General features: G+C 46.7%; 1 protein-coding gene across 2 annotated transcripts in view; it reads left to right on the top strand.

Moving 5' to 3' along the window:
* Positions 1-17,408, top strand: part of LOC135911970 (aldehyde dehydrogenase 1A1-like) — a 360,058-nt gene that overhangs the window by 154,177 nt on the left and 188,473 nt on the right. For both annotated transcript variants that reach the window (XM_065444352.2, XM_070527411.1), the window contains exon 12: positions 3,424-3,517. In XM_065444352.2, coding sequence (XP_065300424.2) covers positions 3,424-3,517 — 94 coding nt within the window. The remainder of the gene's footprint in view (positions 1-3,423; positions 3,518-17,408) is intronic.

Raw genomic sequence — 17,408 nt, 5'->3', positions numbered from 1 at the left:
TTCTCGTCTGTAGCGTGAAGCAGGGCAGATGGAACACACGAACAACAGCACGTTTTACTTGCATACAATCGCACAGCTGACCAGCCTCCGATGCGCGAAGGGCTCGTCAGCCGCAAGCCAGCGGTGCGCCTGCACCGACATGCATGGGCAGCCGTGTGGCGTCCACGAGGCGGATCACTATACATTGACCTCCTCTAAAATGTCGGGTAGGCTTCATCAGGGTCCCAGCCGCAGTGTGGCACGTGAAACGTATTGTTCGTGCTGCAGACGCTGAATGGACGACACGAAAAAAAATTAGTGACCTTTCACTTCGAGAACGCAGGTGACGCGCAAGCATATGGGTGCTACAGCACTCACGAAGCTATCGGTCCTCGGTGTGCCTAGACGCCCACACTGCCCGCCTCGCGGATCGTATTCAAGACACAGCTCGCACGGCCGCGTCATACACGTCAGCCGCCGGAGAAGAACCCGTTGTAAACATTCGCTTACTATATAACTTACCTAGCATTGTGTCAGCACGCACAGGCAAACATGAGCACGTCACACTCGATAACCACGGACACTCGCTGTCAAAGCGCTGGCGTGAGGAATCGCGGCAGCAGCAGCGAGCGAAGTGACCTTCGTGCTATCTATCGCTTCAACGCAAATTGAGCGGTGAAAACACAGCGCACGCGAAGGTACGAGCCGTGGGCCCACCTAAACTGTGCCCCCAAAGCAGATCGTTTCCAAGATAAAGCCCGCGCGAACGTACGCAACCGCGCCGTGGGGCAGCATATGGGTACCGCTGGCAGGGTAGTACCGTTCAGTATCGTATGGTGGCAGGGTGGTAAGAGGAGCGTTATCTTGAATACAAGGCCTAAGTATGAAGTGCAGATCACGTGGGAAGTGGGAAACCGGCAAGCAACGATTGATTACTGTCTGATGACAGAAGAAATTAATGATAAGTTGAGAGAAATGGTCATCGATGAGGAAGGGTATAGCAGCATAGGGAGTGTCCATAAACGTATCATTTTGAAAATGGGATATGTAGTTGGGAAATACTTGAACGAAAAAACCAGTCAAAAACACAAAAAACAGACGTAGCGGAGACGTACAAAAGTACTGTTCGCAATAGGGGATCAGAAAACTTGGTTGTGGAAGTTCATAGTTTCTTTTTCTTTTTTTATTGTTTAACCTAGGTAGGATATCAGGCAGCATAGTAGCAAGAGCTTGGTGGCGCAGCCCACCGCCCCGTTCCAAAGGCGACGCTCATAATATGTATCCATCCATCCATTCAGCCATCCATCCGTTCTCGCATTCTTCCCTCGTGACAGCTAGCGCTTTGAGACGCGGTCGTTGAGACGCGGAGCTTCTGGTCACAGCGTCTTCGATCAGGGATGGTGGCTCGCGCTGCACGGAGTTCCGAACGCTTTGCTTGAGGAAAAGGCACTCGAATTACCTGTTGTCTTCCGCATACGGGCAAGCCATGGTGGTAAAGGGGAGCAGCCCCCATAACAGAGGGCAATATAGTGCCGCAGTTAACCACCTCCCATTGCGTGCTCAACGTATTCTTGAACAGTGAGCGGCGTTGGTTCCTCGTAAATGTTTTGTTACCCATTAATAGCAAACATTTCAGCAGTGTTATTTCAGCATCGCAATTTCAGGCATCTGCTTGTTAGACTTTGTGTTCAAATTGCTAGTTCAAAGATTATGAAGGACGCTTAACGATGTCTTTGCCTTTTCCTTCGGCATTCCCACTGCTGCTGCTGTGGCTGCTGCTGTCAGGCACACCACTTCGGAGGGTGGTTCAGAGCTTGTATATATGTGGAAGGAGCTTGGCAGAGAAGAGACGCGAGGAACTCGTTTGGACCTCACCGCATGGAATGTGCACAATGCCTTCTGGAGCTCCTGGGTCGCCGCCACATTGACCTCTTGACGGCTGTAATTATGTGTCACCCCCCGAAAGCGCTTTCCCTTCTACCAACGTGCAAGTCCAGAGTGAAGCTAAACCTGCAGACAACTTTTTTTTTTTTTTGCTATGAACCGAAGGCTACGGGGGTCGGAGCTTCTGCACACGACCGTATTTGTGCGCAATGTAGTCCTGGCGCACTCGGCACCGGTTTCGGTTTCGCTACCTCGCATAACCTCTTTAGTAAAGGCAGATACAATTAACTCGGCGTGAATCAGTGTTTATTCGTATCCGATATGAACCAAGTTCTGAACAGCGAGCATCGGGGCCTGCGTCGGAGCTCCGAAGCAGCCGTATGGTGTCGGTTAGGACTCAGACGCGCAAAGGACGCTGGTGTCGGCAGGGCCGGCGCAGCAGTGAGCTCGCTCGCTCCTTTCTAAATGCCGAAGGTTGCGATTTCCAGATGGGTTTGCTTGTTTTCCGCTCAGTCACTGCAAACTCTTTGTTTTTGTGCGCTTCAACAGTCTTTTGTTGCTAAAGTTAGGCAACAGCCTCTCAGGGGAGTCGATTGGCGGGAGAGCAAGCGACAAACACTCACCAGAAGACACATGCGTCATACTGCGTTTGATGAATGTGCAAAACGTACGACGGTTTCGGGTGTGCGAAAACTCAAAAGAGCAAATAAAAAATGCACTAAATACCAATAGCTGACTGGTGACTGTTACGTATCGTTTCAACTAGATGCTGTAAAAAACAAAAGAAAAATAATTTTGTTTTCTATTTCCCACGTAAGAAAACGTGAACAAAAGTGCAGGACTACTTCGAGCAGCGGTGAAAGAGGCGCGCTTAGTTTCCGTAGCCTTCGCTTCATAGCTAAGAAAAGTTGTCTGCGAGTATAGATAGCACGGAAGAGAGCAGGGAGACGAGGCAGAGAATGGGCAGAACCGATGCAGTCGCTTAACGAGTGAATACAGTCTTGCCACTCTTCGCTCGCAGTTCCCATACAAATACAAAGGGGGGGGTGGGATAGGGAAAAAGTGACGAAAAGAACGCAAGGAAACGCTGGATAAACTTAAGTTCAAGATACGGTACCGTGCTGTTCTGCTGTTTCTTAAAAATAAAACCATGCCAATGTGCCTAGCGGACAACTTACGCAGTGCAGAAGCAGAGCCGCATTAAATAAAGAGCATCGCAGGTTCCAGGCGACTCTACGGAAGCGGTCGCACGTCAGAACACTTCTGTGCCCTCTGCGGTAACTTTGCGGCTATAGCATTTCTGAAGGTCGCGGATTTGATCCAAACCGCGCCATCCGCATTTCAACGGGGGTGAAATAGAAAACGCACGTGCAGTTAGACTTTGGGAAACGTTAAAGAACATCACAATGTCAAATTAATCCGGAGTCCGCCACTACAGCATGCCTCATAATGCGATTGTGGTTTTGGCAGGTACAGCTCGATAATCCAATTCAAATTTTGTACTTCTGCCACGATTCGATGTGCCATGTGAGGCAATGATAATGCTCAACCCTCTCACAGGTTATGAAATATGGCGCACAACAATGCCTCGGACAAGGACCTCTTCCTGTGCGTTCTGTGTACTATGCAAACAAACAGCAGTGGTGCAGACAAGGTAAGGTGTAATATTAACTCACCACTCTCGTGTTAGAATAAACGTTGAAGAAATTAAGCTTTCGCCGTCAACATCACCGCTAATTATCGTCACTCAAAGAAACCAGCACAGAAATCTTTGATTATATGGACTGCAATAGTACGTGTGATCTGCATAATGTTTATCATTTGATTTGTGCGTTGCCGTTGTGCATTGTGCTAATTAAATGCGCAGATGAAATTGGCAGACAAACCGGAGCCAGCACGGAGGGTCAGGTGCCTTACTCGTTCGCTTGCTTCGCGGTTTCAAACAAACACCGCCTACTTCACGTGCTGGCCAGTAACGTTTGCGGGTGAGAAAGCGTCCAAGCACTTACAAAATAACAATTATTCATGACTAAAATGATATTGCGCGACAAAAAAACGACATGGACGTGAGAGAAGACGACACACCAAGCGCAATATCATTTAAGTAATGGATTACCAACTTGCCCGGAATGCTGCGCTTATTTATTCATGCTTTGGGAAAGCTACATGTGTTACTTCTGCTAAAGCTGGGGGGGGGGGAGGGGGGAGGGCAGGAGATATTACGTCTTAATTTTACAATCGGTAAGGTGGAAAATCGGGAGAGCTGGTTTTGCACCATGAGGTCATAACAGCGCGAACTGAAACATATGTGCCAAGCAAGGGACACATGGGGACGAGCGCTAGCTTTCAACTATTCGATTTTTTTTATTGGACGGATTTCCATTCAAAGAGGAAAATAAAGGTCGTGGCGTGACAGAAAAACAAAAAAACAAGGAAAAGCCGTCAATTGGGAAAACAAAACTATACAGAAACCAAAGCACGAAATCGTCAAGGTACGCATGCCAGTGCTTTCTAAAAAGTAATTATTGTTTTTCTGACAATGCAACAGAAGACCTACTAACACAGTTATCATCCCGCGCCATGCACGCAGCCTCAGCGCTAGTGCGAGTTCATCCGTCCTGATACCTAGTCACCACGCGGGGTATCTGAACTCCACTTTTTACCCACAGTCAAAAATTAAATAAATAAATAAGCCGGTAGTTAGAAGTTAGCGCTTGTCCCTATGTGTCTCTTTCTTTGAGTATATGTTTTAGTTCGCGCTGCTATGACCTTATTCTGCGCTCGGATTCGCACCCTATTTCTATGGGTCCACTTCTTTTGCTGAGGGTGTGTGGGGACTAGGGTAAAGAAATGGCGCCCCTACTGGTGACGCCGAGACTGCCCTGCGCCGCCGCTGGAGCGCGCTGCGCTCCCTTTAGAGGCGGACACGTCCCGCTGTGGTGAAATGTGCTGAAAAGCCATCGGTCTCGCTGCCCTCTCTATGCCCATGTTGATCCGCACTTGTCGAGCGGGGGCGGAGAGGGGGAGGGGGGCATAGCTGAGCTAGCGTGAAGTTTTCGCAACATATTGCACGCCTGTAGGCTTTAAAGCTTCTGATGAACCTTTATTTTAGCTTGATAATTTATCCCTACCACGTATGGCTTAATGAGCTCTCTGAAACGTGATCTTTCCTGCTCCAATAGACAAATGTACTGCCGAAGTCCTGTCTAAACGCCAAGCGCCAGGCTAAATTTAGCTTCCATCGCGTCATGCGTGTTGTGTCAATGGCGCTATCTACGCACGCGACACATATATTCTCGACTAATAGCTTCTTTCCTGTACACCCTAAAGACTATGGAAAGTATCGCAGGAGGAAAGGGGCTGATTTACACCTCAAAGCATTGTTCTATTCTCGCAAATGTCGAGTGCACTGAAATGCATTACTCACTCCATCAGCAAGAAGATAGCGAAATGCTATTTTCAATCTGCCCTTCTGAGAGGAAGTAGAATGCCCGTTCAACTCTCCCGGCAATAGAGAACAAAACGCAGCGTAAGCTCCTGCTTCAACTGTAGGAAACTGACCCTAAACATGGCGATGTATCACTCACGCACGCTCACCAAAGAGCACACCGTTTTGCTTCGAAGAGAACAGGCAGCCACAGCGCAAAGGTTAGTGGAGCTCGCGCTCTACTTTTTTACTCGGAGTTGCCCCACCGCGCGCGCGCACAACTACGAGGAGCAGTACAGCATCGGAGCAAGACAATCCTTCCAGCGGGTCCAGCCATTGTTCCAGCGTGCAGGAACCAAGGCCATCCAAGGAGATCGTGTCATCCATCTTGCGCCGCCACGAGAACAGGACAGTCGTTCTTCATTCGTTGGATATAACAATAAATTTTTCACGGTAAGTGAATCCTAACTTACGTGCACATTCTCCATGTATGACATGCTATCGCCAGGCTGTCGTCGCGACATTTAAGCGACGTGATCCACAATAGACTACGCAAGTGCGCTGCGTCTCTCGATGTCAATCGAAAAAGCCAGTTGTCGCGATAACTGCATGTGATTTTATATCTTGCCTCTATCCGTAAGAGGTTTGAAAATCGCAAACACTGCCTTAACCATGGTATGTTCAATAAGACCTGAGCCGAGTGGATGCAGAAAATGGTTTGTTTACCAGCCCATCATTCCGAGCCTATGCGGTACCTGCTTAGCGTGCGCTTTGTGTGTTTGAATTTATTCAATTCGGCAGTCTACTGTGTACGGAACACTGTCGAAATAAAAACGGAAGACACTTTGTCGAGACTAAACTGTGAAACGGTGGAAGCCTGACACCATTGCCAATGGCGATTTGTTGCGTCGGAAACACCACGGAGGCACACAACTCGTACACTGTTATGTGAATGTTTGTTTAGTAAATACCTGCAACGTCGTTTACGCCTATGTCTATCGTTTCAATGTCTTCTGAGTCCATCATTTCAAAGCTGTCATCTCCATGGGAGGATATCGGTTTGCGACTCATGGCCGGTGAACTTGTGCTTTAATGAGTCCACATCCGTGATGGCTGCTTTGCAGCGATGAACTGTTGCAGCGCTGTTTGTGGATCATGAGGAGACGCGTCTTCTATGGCGGTGTCGGGGTGTAGTTGGCCATCCTCATGATCCACTTCGCTCGATTGACTTGTACTTGCTCGGCTAGCGGCGGCAAGATGGCGGTCACGGTGCTTCCGAGCTTCATTTGCCTTGGTATCCGGAGATGCAGCGAGTCACTTCATTCACATTGCCTCTCTTGCGTTAGCCCGTCGCGTCCCTGGACTCTGGTGTCGGACGCGCCTCGCCGTCTTGATGCATGCGACGTATACAGCCTCTCTTGAGCGCCGCTTGCGTTCAGCGGCTGCCGCATGTCGCGTGTTGAGAGGCACTCGTTTGGCGAAACGAAGCATCCTTCCCACATGATGCCGCAAAGTAAACTGCCGCCATCGTTGCCCCCACACCATACCCAAGCAGACGGTCGCCACGTGCGCCTCGCGACATTGACGTCAGGCCAAATAGCGCCCAGTTGGGAGGCCACCTCAAACGCCTGACGACAGTGACGTCAGGATGCACCGTCGAACACACGGCCGCCACGCGTGCCGACGTGATGAGTCATCCTGCACGGCGCCGAACCACCCCGACATCCGCACTTGACGACAGTGACGACCCGCACGCGAGCCAATCAGGAGGCGCACATCTCTGCCTAGCGACAGTGACGTCACACAGAGGACACTAATCAGGGGGTCAGAAAGCTGCAACAGTTTCTGCTAACGGCAGATGATCTTGACAATGAGCCATTAAAGGCTTCCGCCTTAATAAGGATTCACATAACAGACGGCGTCATTTTTCTGGCGGCACGCTTTCGTTATAAGTCGCGTCCTTGAAGGTGTCTTTGGCCGATGGGTAATCTGCGACCACTGATGTTACGTGCAGAGCCAGTGCTAGTTAGAAACTTTGCCGCAGGCGTTCAGCTGCCTGCTGCGTGAGGCCAGTTCGGCGCTGTTGGACACGGACCCTTTTCCTGGCATCATTCAAGTTCTCCGAACACATCCAATCGCCGTCGCATTCCAATTATGGTGCGCAGGGGCGCGTCTACCACGTTGCCGGACCCGTCAGACAGGTTGGCGACTCCCACCTCAGGCGCCGCACGTCGAGCTATTGTCTCCCCCCTGCTTGGCTCTTCCCGAAAGTGCAACGGGAACCTAGAACGGTTCCAGGTAGTTGATCCTGGTCCAGAGAAAAGCTGTTTTGCAGCTCTGGAATTTCGTTCGAGAACAACCCATCTCCTCCAGCTGAGCTCTTGCAGGCAAGGAGGCAACGCCGGTGGCAAGTCACCCATCGGACAGTGGAGCCCCTGGAGCGTCCCCATTGGCCGAATGTGACGGCACTTGCACGGGCGCCTACCATTGGAGGAAAATGATGTCACCTGAGCTGGCTCGACGATTGGCCAAAAATGACGTGACCCCGAGAGACCTAAGGGGTTAAAAGCGAGAGACAGGGAGAACATTAATGAATTAATTAATAAATAATTAATTTGTTCGTTCGTTCGTTCTTGCCACGGGCCGCAGCGCCCGATTTGTTGCCGGCCGTCGATGACTTTATGACTGTTGATTATCTTGTGGTATTAGTGTAAATAATGTAAATAAACCTTCAGTTCACAAAACCCTCCTCTCAACGTCGGCCAACTCCCGCACTCAACGGACAAGATCTAATAGCGTGCAATCTTGAACTTACGGAAAATGCATGATGAATTCATATTTTAGGCTGAACAAGACTCAGCTGTTTTTGCGCATGCATTGAAATGGTATTGTTATATGTCTCACTTCATGTCTCGTGTTGCGGTTTTGGAGCACAGTGCGAATGTGAAAGGTTGCTTATGTGTACGAACTCGGTGGCTCATCAAGTAGCGAGTTATGCACCGGAATCGAATATAACGGCTACTCTGTGGAATTACAGTTGCAGGGGCGTTTCGTATGAGCTTGTTGCTTTGGACATGCCTGTGCCTTATAATATGAGTCGGCGCTTCAGAGTTATGTCATGTGAACTGTAATTGTCATATGTCATATGAACTGTAATTATGTCATATGACGCGTAATCTATGCATTTTGCTAATGCATGGCCGATAAAATGTGTTTATCGCTTTAATATCTTTAGTGAAAAAATAAAGTATCGAAATAAAACGTTGCCTTAATTCCGTGTTACCAGTCGTCTGTCATACACAAAACAAATAATTGGTCCAGTAAACTAATAATTTTGGTCTAACTGCAAGTTTTACATGCCTTCAAGAATGTAAAATGCTAGATATCAAGCGGCAGCATAGTCGAGTCTGTCAAGAATGAACTCCATTGCATACTTCATGAATGAAAATAAGTTCACGCCTTTTAAAAAGCTTAGTGCAGACCGCAGTGAACTGTTTCTTGTTAGTCTTGAAATGTGGGTAAGTTTGTCATAACCAGCGCTGTTACCAATTTTCAGGCACACTCAGTAATATTGTTACGGAACAATATGTGCGATCGCGAAAAGGCGAGCAGTGCGAAGACGACGACGACGATGAGAAGCTAGCGCGGGCTGTTGCCTCTTTGCCAAGCGCCGCGTATTTTATTGTAAATATACTTGTACATAGCTTTTCGTCTGCGTCTTCCTACGTAACATATCGTCAGAATATAAATTAAACTAGAGGACCATAGTTTCATCCCTACTGAGCGTCATGTTCGCAGATATGATCCTCAAATTATGGCTTGAGCAGTGGCACAATCAGTGATAGCGTGGGGGGAACGCAGGGCACGTGCGTACGATGTGTCACAAGCGGCATTTGTGACACACCAGACTAATGACAGACATGACATCTGACAATGACCAATGTTCTATTTATTACTAGGATTATTGTAACATTGGTGCTGAACGACGGTGAACTGTCGGCTATTTTTTTCTTTAAGTCTAAATGAAGTTAGTTTAGCAATTAAATATTGCAGTCATTTAGATGTTTCGTATGTGTTTCAGTAGGGAGACTAAGAGCTAAGACTTTGTTTTAGTGCAGTGACCTTCTTTTGTGGCCGCCTTGATGTTGTTTTACACAATTACGTGTTGACTTCTGCGCATGATACTTTTCAGGCACCCCCTTTATATGACGCAAGAAGGCAGCTGCAAAGACACAAGGATGTCAAGGAACCAGTCCAGCACGACTCCACATGGTGCAAAGAAGCGCACTCCAAAGCATCAAATTGCATTGCCATGCAATTTGGACGAGAAAACTAGAATGTGAGCGTATTGTGTGCACGATTTGACTAACTGAGACCAAACCTTTCAAAAGCCAATGTGTCATACCAAAACGATAATTCTCACGTGCTCTTGGCAGCCATCTTGACATATAATTTTTTTGTAATGTATCTAAAGGGAAGGTCAAGCTTAAGTATGCTTTCTGAGACAAACACATAGGAGCAAGTCTCATTCAAAAGTTAGAAATATGTTTTAAAGAAAAGCTGATTAGTTTTGCGAGAAGTGACCACTTTTTGTCTTGCGTCTACGTGTTTTTGCATTACGTGTTTGTACCAAACTGATGGAGCATGTCATCTTTTCGCACATGATCAAATTTCTCATTGCTAACAACTTTTTTTATCATAGTCAGCACGGATTTCTTAAGAATTTATCTTGCGATACTCAACTTGCACTTTCTATAAATGGCATCAGTTCCCAATTAGACTTTAATGTACCCGTAGACCCGTTGTTTTTAGACTTCGAGAAAGCTTTTGATAAGGTACCCCACAATCGCCTTTTCTTGAAACTTTCAGCCTGAATCTCAATCCCCTAATGTATAATTGGTTGCGCAGTTTTCTGTCCTGTCGGCAACAGTTCGTTTTTGCAAATAACTTTTCATATCCTCTGTCTCCTGCGCTTTCTGGAATTCCTAAAGCTTCTTTTCTTGGCCCCCTTCTCTTCTTAATCCACAATGATATTTTTGATGATATATCTTCTAACATACGCCTATTTGCGGACGACTGTTATTTACCGACCCATTAACAATATCTCAGTTATCCCTGTCCTACAGTGGGACTTACAAACAGTTAAAAAATGATGCAAGACATGGTTAATGTCATGAAATGTAAATAAAACCTCATTAATCTCTTTCCATTGTTGGCATTCTTATGTAGCACCCTCATATCTCTTAGGTAACTCGATAATATCATCTGTGGCGTATTTTAAATAACTAGGGCTTATTTTAACGTACGATCTTTCATGGTCCTCTCACATCGCTAAAGTAACTAACGAGGATAACTGCACCTTAGGCTTTTTCAGGCGAAATCTGAAATTTGCCCCTCCTTCGGTAAAAACTTGCCTACAAATCTGTGGTAACGCCCAAACTTGAATACGCATGCTCAATTTGGGAACCTGATCTTACTAATCTTTCTAATCTGTTCTAATGTGTGTTTTGAATCGGTCCAAAACCGCGCAGCCCGACTTATCTTCGATGACTATTCTTCATATACTAGTGTCACAGGGCTAAAATCTAATGCGAATCTGTCTAGTCTAGAAGACGTCAAGTGTCCAAGCTCATACTACATCGCAAGTTTTATGCCCCGAATGGTAACAACATCATATCGCCCGCTCACCGCCATTCATCTCGGACTAATCATTCAAAGTCAGTATAGCCCCTGCATGCGCGCACATCATCCCATCTGCATTCGGTTTTCCCACGTACAGCGAGAGACTGGAATTATCTGCCTGAAGGAGCGGCGGACCACTCCAGTGCGACTGAGTTCAGGACTGCCATCGAACACCTTCTTTTAAGCTGCCCACCCCTCATGTATAACCCCTCTCCAGGGGCATTTCAGGAATGAATAAAATAAATAAGTATTTCAGTTAGATTGCATTTTCAACTAGTCACAATAATTGATCACGGAATTATGCAAGTTGTTCTCCAGAAGTATAGCGTTCATACTGTAATGCGTATCGAAACGCTACCATATATGACATGAAATTTGATGCTCAAGATTTTAATGTCAATGTTCCTTGTAGTTTTATACTCATTTTGGTAAACACTGAATAATATTGTAAATTTATATTTTAGTTATTTGTGAAAAAGTGGAACCGCTGAATCCCGACAGCACCAGGAAACTACTTTCCTGAGGACGCTAACCTAATAGGAAATATGATATGCCTCGGTACTGCTTTGGGCAGGATATTGCTGCCGAACCACGACAAGACGCACGCTTAGAAACAATGGGGTTCGGACCATAGATGAATAACTTTATGGCAAACATTTATAACCGAAACTAGACCTGCAGCCTCACATGAAAATATACGACACATCTCTAAATACATTGTACTCTCGCCCAGGAATATTCATATGTTGTACAGGACGTTGTCAAATGGGCTGCTGTTTTAGAATATGCCGTGAAAAAAAGTTTCTTGTACAATTTATCGACTCCACTGCTCATCGTTCTGTCACATGTTGTTTTTCAGTCATACACGGTTACTGTATTTGGCGTCATGAGTTCTAGGATCATTTTCACTTGGGCCTTTCGATGAAGTTAAATCTGCCTCTTCAACAGTCAGTTTAGTGGAAAGCCACCACTGAACCAATAGCTCGAAGACCAATTCCTGCATGCTTTTTGCTAATCAGGTAGTGTGCAGAAACTATGTGCGATACATCGCTTCAGCTACACCAATAATCACACAGTTGAACCTGCTACATGTAAAGTTAAGTCATTCATATAGAGAGGAAGATGTTGCACGTAGGCAACAGTTACTCATCCCTTGAAATGTGAATGACCCAAGCCTTCGCGAGCATATTGGTCACAACCATCCGGCAGCACAAGTGACAACACTTGTGCTATCACAAGTGAAAACAGGTAGAATAGTGTCACCATCTCAGCTGGTTTCTCGTAATTACCTTGTCTGCAAGTTTCTTGCTTATATTGGATAGGCTTCCTACTTTATGAATTAACAGCATTCGCAGCATTTACTGTGCTAATGAAGGCACAACACAGATACCAGTATTGAAAGAGGTATATACAAGTAGGGCAGAAAACTTATGGGTAAGTTCAAAAATATACAGGTAAAACTATGTCGAAGAAACAAGTTTCACATAAGAAGATATACCACCGGCAATGCATGCAAATTCAGAGTGTGCAATAAGTGCCCTGTGTGGAAGATTGAGACGTGTGATGCCATAAACGTGTTAGCCTTTTGAATATTGACATAGAGTGTAAGCAACGAACACGGCACCGTGACTACCAGGCCCTGTTTTCTCAGAAGCCGAGGTGCCTCAAAAACATTGAGGAGACGATTCCGCAAGCAGCGGGCTGCATGCCTGCAGCTTCGCCGCCACCCGCGATTCGAGTCCCCTTCGCTGACTGCAGGCATCTCCCTCCGCCTCGAGCCCCACGTCTTAAGACCCTGGCGGTGTACAGTAGCCCGAGTCGTACAGAGAGTAAAGCTGCGTTTCAAAGAGAAAGGTTGTGGGTCGGTTGCTCCCCCAAGTTCACGAGGCGCCCTTATTGCGCGGGAGCCACTTGGGGCGAGTGTACACATGTGCCTTACTTTGCGTCGCGTGTTTCTAGTCCACAGTTCCACATTCGCGGGCCGCTGTTGATCAGAGTTGGTTCTCTAACCAAGGGCGCGCTTAGCTAGCTGAGTCCGCGGTAGGGAGCTTTTTACAAAAGAAAAATTCCCCTCTGAACTTCTGTGTTGGAGGGTAGAATATCAAAGGAGAGGTGCAAAACGGATTTTGCATGTAGTAGTCTACTATGAATGTGCTACACAAGTTGTGCTAAACGTAGCTATCTGTGTGCAAAGCATTGTACAAGGTACCATATGTATGGCTGACACATTAAAAATGTTTTCCATTCAACTTTCTGAGCTCTAAATATGAAATGCATGCTGTTTTCAGCTACAAATGGCGCACATACATATTTGACCTGCACCACAAAAAGCTGATGTGACAAAAAATATGTACACCTTAGTGTTATGTTGCCTTTCATGGCGTCTCAGTTTACTTAATACAGTTTTCAATTTACAATTTCCTTCACATGTTTTTAGCTAAAACCCACAAAAAAACTACTTGCATTGTGACTGCGAAGTCACAACACCAGGATTTGTGGGGTATCCTTCCTGTCCATCGGTGTGTCCTTGCACTATAAATGTAAAATGTCACACCTGCAAAGCTGAGCATCCACCCTTACATTTCAAACGCTTTTTGAATGATTGGCACTTATGCTTATAAGCACGTTGTGACAGCAAATCTATACCACTTTAATTTAAATGCGATGTAAAGGGTTGTTCGTGCATATAACCAAGCTGTTCTAGTGTGCCTGTAGGAATACAGCATTGTCCAGTGGCACCATATAGTCCAGGCGTAACAATGAACAAGTAATAAACAAAGTGGCTGATAATATTAAGCTGATCCATATGTAGGAGCATTATGTTATCTAACTCACACGCAAAGTTGCTTTCAGTGTACTGAATAACCGCAGCTTTGATTTACAAAGTTATATTACTGCACATGCACAGCGCTGGAACAAAGTCTGTACAATGGTAGGCTATGCGACAACGAATTAAATATTACTCGTGATGTGTGGATTAAAATAGTAGATGTGAATGCATACCTAATTCACCAGTATGCGTGTTTTCTTTGAACGGCCACCATAAACGTCAGAGAAATCAGAAGCAGAAAGTACATGCTAGGTAACATCGGTACCCCGCAAGGGTCAGTGGTTTCGCCGCTTCTTTTCAGCATCGCAATGCATGATCTCGCAAACAAACTCTCGAAAGTCCCGGGGGTAGGGCACGTGATTCACGCCGACGACATCACCATTTGGTCCACGAGCGGCCTGCTAGGCACTCTGGAGCAGAACCTACAGCAAGCGCTGGACACCATGGAAGCTTTTCTTGCAAACACGGGACTGAAGCTCTCCCCCAGGAAATCGGAGCTCCTTCTGTGCAAACAAGGCCCCAGGCTGAGACAGCCCCTTAGCTCCTTCCCCGTTCACCTACACACAAGGGACGGAGAAACATCCCCAGGTGTAACACAATCAAGGTCCTGGGCATGATCATTGGGGCTTACAGCAATGACAACGCGGAGGCACTAAAACGCATCACAAAGAGCACCCTCAACTTCACCAGGGTCATATCACGTGTCGCCAGCAAAAGGGACGGCCTGAAAGAGGACAACCTCATGAAAACATTTCACGTCTTCCTCATCAGCCACGTAACCTACACCACCCCCTTCCTCAACTGGAAGAAGACAAAGCTGAATAAAATTGATACACTAATCAGAACGGAATTGAAAAAGGTCCTAAGCCTCCCTAGAAACACTAGCACGGAACGACTCCTCCAATTGGGGCTACACAATACGGCAACCGAACTCTTTGAGGCACAGCGAAACTCCCAAATTAGTCGGCTCTTACTCACAAGGGTGGGCATCGAGATCTTACTAGAAGCAGGCATACAGCCCCTCTTCATCCCACCAGAGAAGTCGCAACTATGCACAAACGCCAAGAGATCAATAACCGTTAATCCCATCCCACGAAACATACATGCCACCCACAACGAAGGGCGGAGAAAAGCGAGACTGAAGGCAATCCTTGACAACATTAAACGTAACGAAACGCAGGTCCTCTTCGTTGACGCGGCCAGATATTGGAATCGAGGCGCCTACGCGGTGTCTGTGGTGGACGCCCATGGCTCATTCGTCAATGCAGCCACGGTAGTTACCAACTTCACTCACGAAGCAGAAGAAATGGCCATCGCGGTGGAACTTCGAAGCTGCAAAGGAGCGTCAGTCATTTACTCGGACTCAAGAACAGCTATTAGAACCATCTAGTCGGCCCTCGTCTCTAGGAAAGCAGCTACGGTTATCAACACCATCTTCTTCCAAGAAACTGGAGGAGACAACCTCACGTCCCCACACATCACATGGTTCCCGGGCCACATGGGCAACATTTCCGGACCTCATGACTGTAATCCGAACGAGCGGGCACACCAACTGGCGCGAGAGCTCACATTCCGCGTCTGCGGTCCGGCCTCTCACTTCAACCCAGGCTGGAGGGACCTAGACAACAAAAACCCGCTCGTATAATACCACGAAATCACTTCAAATCATGCCTTATCACTAAGAATTTTTCCTCTTCCTCACCCAAAGCTCAAAAAAGCACAGGCCGCCACTTACAGACAGTTGCAGACTAGGACATACATCACACCAACAACACTTAGCAGGATCAATCCTGACCTTCCTACCGAATGCCCACACTGCGGCCACGAATACAATAACTTCGAACACATGCTCTGGCTATGCCCTGCCAACGCGAGCACGGACTTTCCCGACCAGTCTTCGTGGGACCCAGCGCTCAGAAGCACAGAGCTCATCGCTCAGCTCAAGGCTGTCCAGAGGGCCCGGGCCGTCGCCGAAGGACTCTGTCTACCGGCCCCGACCTGAGTGGAGCCGCCGGATTGATTCTCTTTCCCCTCAGGACCTAAATAAAGTTCTAACTCACTCACTCTTGAACAATTTTACATATGGCATAGAGGCTGACCCACTACGGCCCCTTGACTGCAAAGTTCTGTGCCCTCAGAGTGCTAATGGGAGTATCATTCATTTGGCTACCCGAATAGTAAATAGATAATGGAGCACAACAATCTTCTAGTTTTACGAAGAACACCTTGTGCATTATTCACAAAACTCAACCTAAGGAACTATTTGCTGGTTTGTTATGGAAATTAAAAAAAATGGCAATGAGTGTTTCCTCAATTTTTGTGCGGCCCTGTCTTCCACCATATGAGCCTTCATTTCATTGTCATGTGCATGTTAAAGCAGCTACTAATGAAGAAAGACAAATACAAAACCACCAAAATGTTATGTCACTACATCAACATTTTGACACCACGAGAGGTCACTGAACTCACTACTAAGTCAAGTCATTTGATAATCTAAGTTTGCTTTCAAATAAGATACAGGTACTGGCCAGCTGTTTATGCTATGCTATCTGTATTTAGTTTTCCTAAAATATGGCACTGTGCATCATCAGCTAGCTAGGTTGTTCACTGCATAAATACATAACAGGCAGCCCATGCCCAACTAACCCAAATAACCTGAGTAGAGCTTACAATAGTTCATGTATCATGTCCATCTTGTGTAAACTTATTTTTGATATGTAGAGCAACCAAAATAGAACACGCATGCATGATGCTGACAGTATCAAACAGACTGAAGTCAATCATCCTTGTTTGCTGCCATGGGTGAGAGAGGGAGCATGCCCGTCATGGCACTGCTTAATTCTGGGCACATTGGTAATGTTTCGTACATTGTTGAAATGTTAAATTAGGTATGCCTAAGTATTAAGTTGGCAACAGATTGGCCACCCAGGCTGCCAAGAAAGAATGCAATTGTTTGATTTCACTCAAAATAAGTTCTCTTATGAGCTATATAAGTTATTTGCTTTCAAATAAATATTCCCCTTGGAAACATCTCATCAGCATATATACTGGCCTCGCGGATAGCACTTGACAGGAACAAAGCGTCCGCTGTGTCAGGCTAGATAACGGGTCGAACGCAGAGGAACATTTAAAACAAACTTTAATTACATTAAGAAGGTCAAAAAAGCAAGGCAAAGATACACAAAACGTTCCGTTTTAGCCCGTAAAAAAGTGGTCCTGTCTCTAGGGCCGGTGGGGCGAGTCTGCCCATCCCGCGTTTTTCCAACCACGGTTTCCATCCCGGTAGCGCCCCCCCCCCCTTCCAGGCCCGGGAAACATCACCGGACACCTCAAAGCGTCGTCACTGTGTCACTTCCAGGAACTGAACGGAGGGAGCGGGTCCTTTCTCTCGCGCTCAGCTCGAAGTCCGCGAGGGTTCGACGAAAGAGAAAGCAATAAAAGTAAGGAAGGCTCGCTTCCCTCTTGAAAGAAAAGTCCGGTCGTGCATTCGCGATGCGCACAGAACACTTCCCGTCTGGTGTCTTTCCTTGTTAAGGCGCCACCAGCATATCACGGTGACAGCAAACGCACAACTTCTGTTGATAGTCGGAAGAATGTTTTCATAGC

This window comes from Dermacentor albipictus, chromosome 10 (genome assembly GCF_038994185.2).
Source record: "Dermacentor albipictus isolate Rhodes 1998 colony chromosome 10, USDA_Dalb.pri_finalv2, whole genome shotgun sequence".
In the NCBI taxonomy this organism is placed as follows: domain Eukaryota; kingdom Metazoa; phylum Arthropoda; class Arachnida; order Ixodida; family Ixodidae; genus Dermacentor; species Dermacentor albipictus.
Note: the sequence above shows the minus strand (reverse complement) of the source record. Positions and strands in the feature narration are given on the sequence as shown.